Genomic DNA, 13,416 nt, shown 5'->3' with positions numbered 1-13,416 from the left:
TTTTGAGTAAGAAACCACAGCATGTAACTAGCACCCACATCAAGAAATAAAACATCATTTGCATCCTTCCAGCCTCTCTCCTGCTCTCTTCCAGTAATTATTCCCACTGTCAAGATAACATATGACAGAATACTTTCACTTATTTTTAATTTCATATAAATGGAATACTCACACATATATGAATTTTGTAGAAATGAGATTATACAATATATTTATATATTGTATCACATATGTAATGTGTGACTTTTTTCCTTACCACTTGTTGTATGACTCATAAATATTGTTGCATATAATTGAAGTTGTTTATCATTTTCATTGCCATATACAATTTATTTCTATAAATATACACCAATATATCTTATTTTTAGATTGGTTATGAAAGCTATTTGTCTTAAGTGAATTCTTATCCTTTGGTCAGAGGTAATAACTATACAAAGGAATTGCTTATCTTGGCTCTAAACTGTGATTTAAACTATTTACAAATTTTGATATACTGTTGTTTATTAGCAGCCTTCTAAGAAGATTATAATGTGAAGGTATTTAGTTAAAATCACTAGTTTGGGGAATTAAATAGTTTATTTAATTTAAAAAGCCTACAGTTGATTGACAGTTTGCCTTCAGATTTTGACTGTTTCTGAGCATGCTTACTGTACATGCCTTTTGATAATCATATGTGTTTATTTTTGCTATGGATATACCTAGTAACAGAGTAGGTAGGTAATAGACTATACATATATTCAATTGCTGTAGATATTGTGTTACAGTTTCCCCAAACTATCCAAATGTATACTTCTTATAGCAGTGAATGAGGGTTTGAGTTTCCCTGTATGCTTACTTTATATTTGGTACTTTTAGTTCTTTTCATTCACTCATTCAGGTGGGTGTGTAGTATTACCTCACTGTGGCTTTAATTTACATTTCTCTAATAGACGTTTCTTAGGTTAATTGGCTATTTAGATATCCTCTTTTATGGAGAACCTAGTCAAATTTCTTGCCCATTTTTCTTTGGGATTATTTATATTACATTTATATTTCTTGATATTTTCATAAGATTTTTAGGCTACTTTTGGAGATTCTGGAAGTTCTATTTAATTCCTCATTGGATGAAAAGTTTTAATCATGAATGGATTTGAATTATATGTTTTTTCTGTGTATGTGAATAGAACTATATGATATATAATTTTATTCTACTAATTGGTAAATTGTATTGATTTTAAATGTTAAAGTTATCTTACATTCCTTTAATAAACCCAAGTATCTCATGATGCATTATCATTTTATCTGTCTCAGTATTCAGCTTGTTAATATGTGTAGAATTTTTGCATCTGTATTCCTGAGAGAGAGAAGGGAGAAGAGTTTGCTTTCTGTCTTTTTGTAACATCTTATTTGCTTCTGTTATCCATATTCCGCTGCTGGGTTCATACAAAACATTAGGAAATTTTGCTTCTTTTTTTATTTGATGTCTTTTAATTTTCCTTTTTTGTAATATCCTTGTCGAGCTTTTATTTCAGTGCTTCTCTGGCTTCATAAATTGTTCCTCATTTTCTGTTTGAAAGGATATGATTATTATTGTTATTTTTTTTCCAGTACATGTTTAGAAGTATTCACCATTTATGGTACCAGGGTTGGCAATTTCTTTGTAGGTGCTGAATTACATTTTCAGTTTCTGTACTAGATTTAAAACTATTCAAAATTTTATGTTTTCTTGTGTCAGGTTTGTTAGGTTGGATTCTTCTTGGAATTTGAATATTTCTCCAATTTTGAAAAAAAAATGCACTAAATTTGTTCATAGTAGCATCTTATTGTCTAGTTAATGTCTATTGAATGTGTAGTCCTGTCCTCTTTTCCCTTATATTGGTAATTTGTTCCTTTTCCTTTTATTGTTCTTGGTCAGATTTGCTGATGCGCTATCAATTCTACTAGTCTTTCAAACAGTCTTTTTGTTTGTTTACTTTTTAGGCTATATATTTCTTTTCTTTTCCATTAATTTTTTCCCTATTATTTGTGTCTTTTCCTTTAAGTTTCATTTGTTTCTCATCATCTCTTCAGAAGAATACATAGATAATTTTTAACATGGTGTGATAATATATTATTGTACTTTCATTTACCTGTGGATTTTTTAAGAATATATTGCTAAATTTTCAAACTTTAGGGATTTTCTAGGATTTTGTAAAACATTGAAATTGGGCATAATAACCCTCTTGAAAGAGTATTCACTTTGAATAATTTCAGTTTTTAAAATTAACTGTTTGCTTTATGGTGTAGTATGTAATCAGTTTTGGTAATTGTTCTCTAAAAGAATGTTTATCTTGTCATAGTTTGGTACGTGTTCAACATATGTTGTTTATTGGGTTTATTAACTTCATTTTTCAAATATTCTGGGTTTTTTTTCTTGATTTTTCATCTGATTATTTCATCAGTTATTGAGAGAGGTATATTAAAATCTCTACCCATGATTTGTCACTATTTGTTATATATATTTTCAGGATATGTTATTAGGTGCATACAAAACTAGAATTGTTATATTTTTTCCCAATAGACTGATAATTGTATCATTACATAATGCCTCTCTTAGGAATACTTCTTCCTTAAGACATGCTTTCTTTGATGTTACTCTTGCTGCAGCTGGTTTTTGTTTTTTGTTTTTTTTTTTGGTGCGGTAAATGTTTCTCAATCCTTTTATTTTCAGTTCTCTGTGTACTTGTATTTAAAATTTGTCTGTTGAAAACATTGTAAACTTTATTTTCTAAAATCCATCTGGAAAAGTTTATCTTTTATTGGGATAATTTATAAGTTAACATGTAATTTCTTATAAATTTTGCTTAATATTTTATACATCATTTAATTTTGATTTGTTTTTTTTTTTTCCTTCTTACTTTTTTTCAAGATCCACATTATTTTAATGACATCAACAAATAGTTAGTCACCTGTTATGCTTATGGTGCTTGACATTGTGATTGATCCAAAGATACATAATACATAAGTAGCAAGCAAAACCATTATTTACAAACTTGTCTGTGTACTTTTTTTAAAAAATTTATTTAATCTGACTCTTAGGTTCCCATTTTTATAGTCAAATAGCAGATTCCTTCTTCTTACCTACTCTCAACTCTCAACCGAGATTCTAGAAAACCCTAAAAATGGACAACATTCAGGAAAAACCCACTAATTTTTATTCCTGTGAACTTCACTGGTATGTCCCAGTGTGCATTGGTTTCTGAAACCAGGTCTACATATAGAGATTATTACTAATGCTGGTTGCTGTGGTACTTTGCATCCAACTTCTGAGATACTTCGTGTAGCTACTATCCTGGAATCCTAAAATATCACTGGACTCTGGAGAAGTCCTAGAGCCTGGATTCCTATTACTTACAAGGCTCTTTAACCATCGTCTCCTTACAGATTCTGCCAAATCTTGTCCTTTAGCAGGGTTTGCCTTCTTTTTAGCCATCTACATTCCTCTTTCTTTTCTGACTTTTAGCATAACCTCATTAGTAAGTCTGTAGTATCTCCATCTCTGATAGCTTTCCATCCTGAAAGATATATGTCCCTAATTCAAAGAAACACAAAAGTCTATAATAAAACATAATTTCTATCCCTGTATGTGGTCATGCAACACTTAATTTCTAACTCTGTATAATTTTTAAAATCATATGTAAGAAGGAGGGTTGTAAAATTAAAATTGTAAGCTTTTGTGGAGTGCTGTAGTAATTTAGAAATATGAGAGAATAGTGCAAGTTGTGATGAGCATTTTAGTTAGACCTGAAAAGAATAAGTAGAATTTTAATAAATGGAGGTGAGAGAAGTGAACTGTAAGTTTGGGAAGGTAGACACATAAGGGAATTTATTATGATGAGACTCACTGCAGAAAGCATTGTGTGCCAGGCTAAGGATTAGGATATTTTAATTTTTAAATAGAACCTGAGGGTAGAAGAATGAAAGGAATAGCATCTTAACATGATATATTACTTCTCCTGATGTGCTACAACAAGGGAAAAATGTGCTTTCCGGGGAGGGAATTATCTTCATTGTATCGTATAAACAAATGCCTATCTTGCTTATAAATGTAGACATGTATTTTGGAATTGGAGGAAGTTAAACATTGGAAATATTAGAGAAAGCAGTAAATTGTAATGAAAAAATTAGGGGGAAATGGCTTTCCTCTATTTGTCTATTTATTATGAAAATATCTGCAATAAAAATTTAAGCTTTAATTAGCATCTTGCAATATTTTTACATCTAATCTGTTTTCCTTATTTGAAAACTTTTTTTTTATAAATTGTGATTCTTAAAATAATGAACATAAATTTTAATTTTAAAAAGACAGAGGAGCTATATCCTTGACAGAAAACACTCATATTCACTCTCTGAAATCATTTAAAATATGAAGTATTTTACACTATTTGTGAAGAAAGAGCTGGAGTTTAAAAACATTAGTGTCTTTTGTTCTGTATTGATTATAGTAATGCCCTTTATACAGTTTTAAGAAATAGTATAACCCTTTGATTATTTGTCTTAAACTTTTAAAATGTTTCATTCTAAATACTGACAGTGAAATCTTACATTGAATACTTCCAAACTCTTTCCATGAGGGCACTATCACCCTGATACCCAAATCAGACAAAGGCAACACAAAACAAGAAAACTACAGGCCAGCATCACTGATGAGCGTAGATGCCAAAATCCTCAACAAAGTTTTAGCAAACAGAATTCAGCAGCACGTCAAGAAGTTCATACACCATGATCAAGTTGGGTTTATTCCAGGGATGCAAGGATTCTACAATATATGCAAATCAATCAATGTGATAAACCATATTAACAAATTGAAAGATAAAAACCATATGATGATCTCAATAGATGCAGAAAAAGCTTTTGACAAAATTCAGCACCGATTTTTGATTAAAACTCTTCAAAAAATGAGCATAGAAGGAACCTACCTCAACATAGTAAAGGCTCCTATGTGATAAGTCTACAGCAAACATTATTCTCAATGGTGAAAAACTGAAAGCATTCCCCCTAAGATTGGGAACAAGACAAGGGTGTCCACTTTAACCACTCTTATTCAACATAGTTCTGAAAGTCCTAGCTACAGCAATCAGAGAACAAAAAGAAATAAAAGGAATCCAGATCAGAAAAGAAGTAAACCTTTCACTCTTTGCAGATGATGTGATGCTGTACACAGAAAACCATAAAGATAGTATCAGAAAATTACTAGAGCTAATCAGTAAATTTAGCAAAGTTGCAGGATACAAAATCCATATGCAGAAATCACTTGCATTTGTATATACTAAAAATGAATTAAGCCTTATACTACTTGGAAATTGGACTGATTATTTCATAGTTCCTTTCTTCCCAAGGGCATATTTATTAGACCAATAGTAATAAAAAGAGAAAATCACATAAGACCATCTCTGAGTGGTATATAATTGAAATAATGATATAAATGACTTAAGAAACTATATGAGGGGTCCTCTCAACAACAGAGTACTTTACAGAAAATTCTCAAACACCTTTGAAATAAAGAAAGGCATAGTAAACCTGGTGGCTCAGACTGTAAAGAATCTGCCTGCAAAGCAGGTGACCCGGGTTCAATCCCTGGGTCTGGAAGATCCCCTGGAGAAGGGAATGGCAACCCACTCCAGTATTCTTGCCTGCAGAATTCCATGGTCAGAGCAGCCTGGTGGGCTACAGTCCACCAGGTCGCAAAGAGTTTGACAAGACTGAGCAATTTTCACTTTCACTTTAGTAACCTTATATCAGTTAAATCTGTCATTAACCCATAATGTCCAGATCATTAAAGATGCAGGAAGAATATGAAATTATACTTTCATCATAATGTTCTTGAGAAAAAAGGCATTATATATTATCAATGCACATACTGTCAGTTTTATCAAGGACACATTGTTACGTCTGGACACTGTTCCCAAGAACAAAGTTTTCTGATTCAAAGTTACCTTTGAAGAACACAGACAGCAGAGTGACATGAAAAGGGAGAACATTCCAAAAATATATTTTTATTTTTTACTAAACATTCCAAAAATATTTTTACTAAATATATATCCATTATAAATACTAGGGTTTGGATATATTAATATGATTTTGCATATGTGGGCAAATCAGTATGGTTATGAATATCATCATTCTAAATATTTAATAAACAGTATTTGATATGATATAAAGATATCTACAGAGAATTTTAAAACCAGGGAAAATGTTAATTGAATCAGCACATAAAATACTTTTTTATTATAGATATTTAGTTAGATTTACAATTATGTTCAATGTTTTAAGGAAGTATTATAAAATAATTCATATTACCATTTAAAATTTTATTTGTTGTTGTTATTCCTTCTCTTAAGTGGTGTCCAACTCTGCAGCCCCACAGACTGCAGAATTCTAGGCATACACTGTAGCAATTAAATCTTATATAAAGTAACATGTTATTTTCATTTATTAACTCATGATTTTCCAGCAATTTTTTGCTGCATGCTTTGTGATTACCTCTTTATATGACAATTTTGAAATATCAGCTATTTACGTGTGATATGTTTTTGTAAAGTTTTTAAAATATTACTTAATCTTCTGCCTTTTTCTTGTTTAGAAAACTGTTGTAATTTTATCTCTTCTTATTTTCTTTGTCGTTCTTTTTTGGATAAAAATTGCTGTTACTCTCAGAGTTGTCTTTTCCTTTGTGGTATAATAAGAATTTTAAACATCTTGAAGAATCATCAGTGTTTTTACTTTGTTTAACATAGTAACATCCTCTGGGATTATTTCTTCCGATTATATTTTAATTTCAGTATGGTCAACAATTCTTTTCCAGTGGTATGCTGGAGATAGAGCCAATTGTATATTCATCTCTTCCCTTCACATACAATGACTTTGGTAGCTTGAAACTGGCTGTGTGGGAGTTTTTACATTATGGAAATAGGCACGTGTTACAAATCAAGACTTTTTTTCCACCAGAGAGATAGTTGTCAAACCTTTACCAGCACACCACTGCCTTATTATTGTATACTAGGATTAATTTCAGAATTAAAAAAATTTGAAATGTTAAGGGACTAGAAAACATAAATGTTTAACCAAGCTGATATATGAAAGTAATAGAAGGAAACTGAGAGAAGATTATAAAAAACTAGGATGTTTTTAAAAACCAACACAAACTTTAATTCATTTGAGAAACACTATTAATCTATCTGGTTTCTAACTTACCTTACAACATTTGTGATGAATATAGTCTTTCTTTTATGAAAATGTTGTAAGGTAAGTTTGAAACCAGATAGATTAATAGTGTTTCTCAAATGAATTAGTTTGTGTTGATGTTTTTAAAATCCTTGTTTAATCTAGTTGATTCAGTTTTTTGTTAATTTATGAAAATATGCCCTTGACAAAATGTTAATACACTTAAATTATTTAACTACTATTTTCTCATTTCCACAATTTTATATTTGTGTTTTATGAAATTCCTTTATAGTGTCCAGAATAAAGGGGTTTTTTTTCCCTCAAAATACTTTATATAATTCCAGCAATGTATAGGTTACCAATGGAACAGATTAATCATGTATAGTAATGGATAATGTACTACTTCTCTATCTGTTAAGTAAAGTTTAGAATTGTCATTCACATTTAAAATTTTTAATTAAGCATTAGAAACCAATTCCATAACTAGAGAACGTATTATTTTGTCCCCCTGTGATGTATTGTCTTTCGGCTAACGACGTAAATGTGTAGATGTGTTAGGATAAATATTTTCTTTTTTCAAGATATTATGGCATTTTTTCACTACTTAGTATTTTTTTGGCATGATAGTTCATATATTCCTTTAAATTTCTGATGTATATTCAGATGATAATTTACTCTTCTTTTAAATGCAAAAACAATTTGTTAATATTGTGCTACCTTTTGAAACTTGGTAAATATTTAGAAACAGATAAATCTAATTTGTATTCTGCTAACTTAACTGTGATGATTTCTATGAATTATATTTTTTATTGAATGAGAATGTCAAAATAGCTTGTTCTTTATGAATTTTCATTTTTCTTTGTACAAAAAGAAATCAGTTTTAAGATATACTTTTTCCAAAATCAAAACTTCCAAGTTTCTCTATTATCTCTTCAATTTATTAGTTCTTCTTATGTGCCAAATTTCTGTGTGTAACAGTTATGTCTTACATTTAATATGTTATATGGCCATATAATATAAAATAGAATTGATAATCATTAGTATGCAGGGCAGGCCTATTATTAATTTTTTTATTTTATGTGCCATCTCTAATTTGTGCTTCTCTCTTACCCTCTTAATTGTTTCATGTATTCAAAGTTCCTACTAAAATTTATAATTCAAATTTTTACTAATTTAGATATGATGTGTCTTCCTTCATTATTTTATTCTGATTAGTATGGCCTTTTAAACTTTTAAATGAAAATGTTAAATGACAGTCTGTGATGTGAAGCAGAAATTAGATTTTAATATCCCTTTTGCATAAAGAGTTTTACATTTATTTTGACATTTTAATTTTTTTTCCAGATAAAGCCTTATGTTCATATAATTCAGGTAAATTTTAGCATGCACAGTGTTTAATGCATGAATTCATATGCACAGTTTAATTGGTTTGCTGTTTTGTTCTTTGTCTGGCTATTGTGCATATGTAAAATTCCTAAACAAAATGTCACTAGCTTTCTTTTTCTACCTATAGAGCTTTTCCAGTATCTCCCATGTTGACATCTTTATTATTTTGGTATTAAAAACCTTTTGTTGAAATATAGTGATTTGTGATTTTAGCGTGCCTACTCTTGTCTCATTTAGTATGGTATTCTTTCATCAATGAAGTGTGTTTTAGTGTATTATTGTGTTACCATGTGCACTGTCTCAGAACTTTTGAATATATATGGATGCAATTTGCTATATTTTTGACTTATGAAGGAATAGTGTTAAATGTTCTGAGGATGTTAAATTAAAATATAATTAAAACTGCAAATGTTTGCGGTAGTTTCCATCATTTTAGCCATTTTTCATATCTTTTAAGGAAAACTTAATAGATTTAGATTTACATTTTTTACTCCAATGTATTATGACTTTTAAATTCATACATGCACAGAGTGTATGCCAAGCTATTTAAACTGATGGTAAGTTTTTAAACTGGTTACTGAGCTTTTTCTTGGTTTTTAACAATTTTAATAAGGTTAACATTTTAAATTTAGTTTAATGAACTTGTTTAAAAAATTAACTTCTTAAGTAAGCTTAGGAAAAAAGTTATTTAAAACCACAGGAATAGTGGACTGAATTTTCAGTCCCTAAATGAAAATGAGGTAAATGAAGAAGGACTTAACTGTTTACAACAAGTAAAAGGGGCTGGACTTTCTTTCCCACCTTAAACAACAACAAAAATGGACAAGTACAAGAAACAACTGTTTGAATAACACTGGGCATCAGGCTACTGCTAAGAGAATCCTAAGAACTACTGAGAGAACTAAGATGAGTTGAACCCTATAATTGCCCTTGCCCAATTCTGTTTAAGAGAATTTCCTGCACACAGCATAGTGTGAGGAGCCCAGATGGAACCTACAGACTCCCTGAGTTAGGTGATGGAGCTGAATTCAGGGAGACAGACTCCTGGAAAGGAGAGAACTATGCAAAGAGGGAATGCAAAGATCCACAGAAGACCCCTCTCAAGTGTTCAGAAGAGTTTGATGAATGAATGGAGGAATCTACCCAATGCTGGGAAAAGAACCACCCAAAAGGATTAGAGATAACAATACCTGAGAATAGGGTCTTTTTTTTTTTTTTTTCCAGTGAGTCTGGAAACATCCAGTTCCACAGGATATTGTGTTGAGTATGCAGAAATGTCTGACCTCAGTAGTGAAGAATAGTTAGCCATAGAACACAGTATAACATTAAAAAAATTTTTAAAGCATGAACTGAAAGGACCAAAGTATTTCTATGAAAACTCCATGTAGAATAAAGCTTAAGAATATTTAAAGGACTATTAAAGCATCCAACACACAATGTAAAATTCATAATGGCTGGCATCCAATTAAAAATTACCAGACATGTAGAAAAGGAAAAAAAGAATCATTAAAAGGACATAAATGAACCAAAATTATATAAGAGCTGTAACAATTCAGTTCAGTTGCTCAGTTGTGCCCAATTCTTTGCAACCCCATGAACTGCAGCACACCAAGCTTCCCTGTCCATCACCAACTCCTGGAACTTGCTCAGACTCATATCCATCGAATCAGTGATGCCATCCAACCGCCTCATCCTCTGTCATCCCCTTTTCCTCCTGCCTTCAGTCTTTACAGCATCAAGGTCTTTTCCAGTGAGTCAGTTCTTCACATCAGGTGGCCAAAGTATTGGAGTTTCAGCTTCAGCATCAGTCCTTCCAATGACTATTCAGGACTGATTTCCTTTAGGATGGACTGATTGGATCTCTTGCAGTCCAAGGGACTCTCAAGAGTCTTCCCCAGCACCACAGTTCAAAAGCATCAGTTCTTCGGCACTCAGCTTTCTTTTTAGTCCAACTCTCACATCTGTACATGACTACTGGAAAAACCATAGCTTTGATAATACAGACCTTTGAAGCTATCTAATACACAGGTAATTTAGGTCCATAAGTCCCTACAGAAGAGAGGGGGAAGCACAAAGGTATTTGAAGAAATAATGGCTGATCAACTGCCCAATTTGATGGAAACCCATAAACCAGCATATCCAGGAATGTCACCGAACTCCAAGCATAAGAAACATAAATAATATACCAAGGCACATTAAAATTATGTTCTTTAAAACAAATAACAAATAAAAAATCATATAACATTGAGAGAAAATAAACTCAACACGTAACTGTGGAATAAAGGTAAAGAAGACTGCAGATTTTGCATAGCAAACAGTGTGAATACTCAAAGAAAAAATATCAATCTAGAATTCATGCCCATTCATATTTCCTACAAAAATGAAAGCAAAATAAAATCTTTTCAAATGCACAATTGCTGAAAAATCTAATCACCAGAAGACTTGTAACATAACAAATGTTAAAGAAAGTCCTTTAATCCTTCTACAATCAAAAAAGAAGAATAATGATACCAGACAGAGATATAGAATATGAATGTATATAAAAGAAAGAGGAATATCAGAAATGGTAACTTCATGGGTAAATATATAAGATTTTTTCTTGTTTAAATATAATTGACTATTTAAACAAATAGCAATACAGTATAGGGTTTGCAGTACATGTGAAATACATGACAACAGCAGCAGAAAGGTAAAGAAAGGAGAAATAGAAGTGTATGACTGTAGTGTTTTTATGGAATACTGAGTGTATGTATTGAAAGTGGATTGTAATAAGTTAAATATGTATACTGTAAGCCCTTGAACCACAAAAATAAAGTGTTAGTGCTAATAAACCAGGAGAAAAGAGAAAATGAAGCCAGAAAATTAACCATTTCATCCAAAAGAATACAGAAAAAGAGGGAAAATGGAGCAAAGGGACAAATAGAAAATAAATAGTAGGTTGATAATATAAGCCAATCAAGTCATTAAGTGTAAATAGTCAAAATACTCCAATAAAAAGGCAAAGATTGGATTTTTTTTTAGATCCAGCCATATGCTGCCTACAAGAAACCCATTATAAATATAAAACACAAGGAGTTTTAATGAAAGGGATAGAAAAGATATAACATGCTAATATACATTAAAAGAAATATGAATTACCTATATTATGTTAGACAAATTAGATTTTAGAGCAAATATATTACCAGGGACAATGTTTATTTTATAACAATAAAAGGGTAAATTGATCAAGAGATAATACCAAAACATTTAAACATGTTATAATAAATTTCAAGTTACTTAGAGAAAATTTATAGAGATTGTTAGACTAGATCAATTTTTAAAAAATAAAAAAGGAATTAACTATGGTTCTTGAATAGCTCAACAAAATTGACCAAGAAAAATGACACAAACTACTGAAACGCTTTGGAAATCACTACTAACTTAACAGAATTTAAAGGGAATACTCTGGAGAATCACATGGGAATACAATGAACACTTTTATGCTATGAAATTAAACAACCTAGATGAAATGGGAAAATTTCTAGATTCATAAATTACAGAAACAGATAAAAAATCTGAATAAATGTATAACATATAAAGAAGTTGAATCAGTAATGAAGATTTCCCCACAAATAAAAGCCTAGGTTTGGTGGCTTTACCAGTGATGAGCATGATGAATTCTCTGGTACATGTAAAAATAAATACCAGTACGTCTCAAATTCTTTGAGAAAAATAGAAAAGGAATTATTTTCCAATTAATTCCATTAGGTCAGTATTATCCTAATACCAAAGTCAGACAAACATGTCACAGGATATCTAGAGTCAAGATCCATGAACATAACAAGAAATCCTCAACAAAATATTAGTAAATCAAATCCAGCAATATGTTATACACTATAACTGAGAAGGATTTATCCTAGTAATGTAAAGTTGGTTTACTAACTAAAAATCAACTCACCATATTAATAGAAAAAAGGACAAAAACCGTATAATCTTATGAAAAGATGAAATAGCTATGACAAAATCCAACACCCACTCATGAAAAAAGCTATCAGTGAAGTTGGAATGGAGGAGAACTTCTTCAATTTGATATAGAGAACCTACAAAAACCTAGAGTTGACACCATTTTTTTTAAATTTTTTAATTTTTTTTTCTTCCATTTATTTTTATTTGTTGGAGGCTAATTACTTTACAACATTGCAGTGGTTTTTGTCATACATTGAAATGAATTAGCCATGGATTTACATGTATTCCCCATCCCGGTCCCCCCTCCCACCTCCCTCTCCACCCCATCCCTCTGGGTCTTCCCAGTGCACCAGGCCTGAGCACTTGTCTCATGCATCCCACCTGGGCTGGTGATCTGTTTCACTATAGATAATATACATGCTGTTCTCTTGAAACATCCCACCCTCGCCTTCTCCCACAGAGTCCACAAGTCTGTTCTATACATCTGAGTCTCTTTTTCTTTTTTTGCATATAGGGTTATTGTTACCATCTTTCTAGATTCCATATATATGTGTTAGTATACTGTAATGGTCTTTATCTTTCTGGCTTACTTCGCTCTGTATAATGGGCTCCAGTTTCATCCATCTCATTAGAACTGATTCAAATGAATTCTTTTTAATGGCTGAGTAATATTCCATGGTGTATATGTACCACAGCTTCCTCATCCATTCGTCTGCTGATGGGCATCTAGGTTGCTTCCATGACCTGGCTATTATAAACAGTGCTGCGATGAACATTGGGGTGCACGTGTCTCTTTCGGATCTGGTTTCCTCAGTGTGTATGCCTAGAAGTGGTATTGCTGGGTCATATGGTAGATCTATTTCCAGCTTTTTAAGGAATCTCCACACTGTTTTCCATAGTGGC

General features: G+C 31.3%; 1 protein-coding gene across 49 annotated transcripts in view; it reads left to right on the top strand.

The window, feature by feature from the left end:
* RIMS2 (regulating synaptic membrane exocytosis 2) overlaps nt 1–13,416 on the top strand; it is a 586,561-nt gene that overhangs the window by 331,960 nt on the left and 241,185 nt on the right. For 19 of the 49 annotated variants that reach the window (XM_070477266.1, XM_070477265.1, XM_070477256.1 and 16 more), the window contains one exon: nt 8,527–8,553. The exons of the other annotated variants lie outside the window; for them this stretch is intronic. In XM_070477266.1, the coding sequence (XP_070333367.1) occupies nt 8,527–8,553 (27 nt within the window). The remainder of the gene's footprint in view (nt 1–8,526; nt 8,554–13,416) is intronic. 49 annotated transcript variants of the gene reach the window in all.

The sequence above is a fragment of the Odocoileus virginianus genome, chromosome 15 (assembly GCF_023699985.2).
Source record: "Odocoileus virginianus isolate 20LAN1187 ecotype Illinois chromosome 15, Ovbor_1.2, whole genome shotgun sequence".
NCBI classification, from domain to species: domain Eukaryota; kingdom Metazoa; phylum Chordata; class Mammalia; order Artiodactyla; family Cervidae; genus Odocoileus; species Odocoileus virginianus.
Note: the sequence above shows the minus strand (reverse complement) of the source record. Positions and strands in the feature narration are given on the sequence as shown.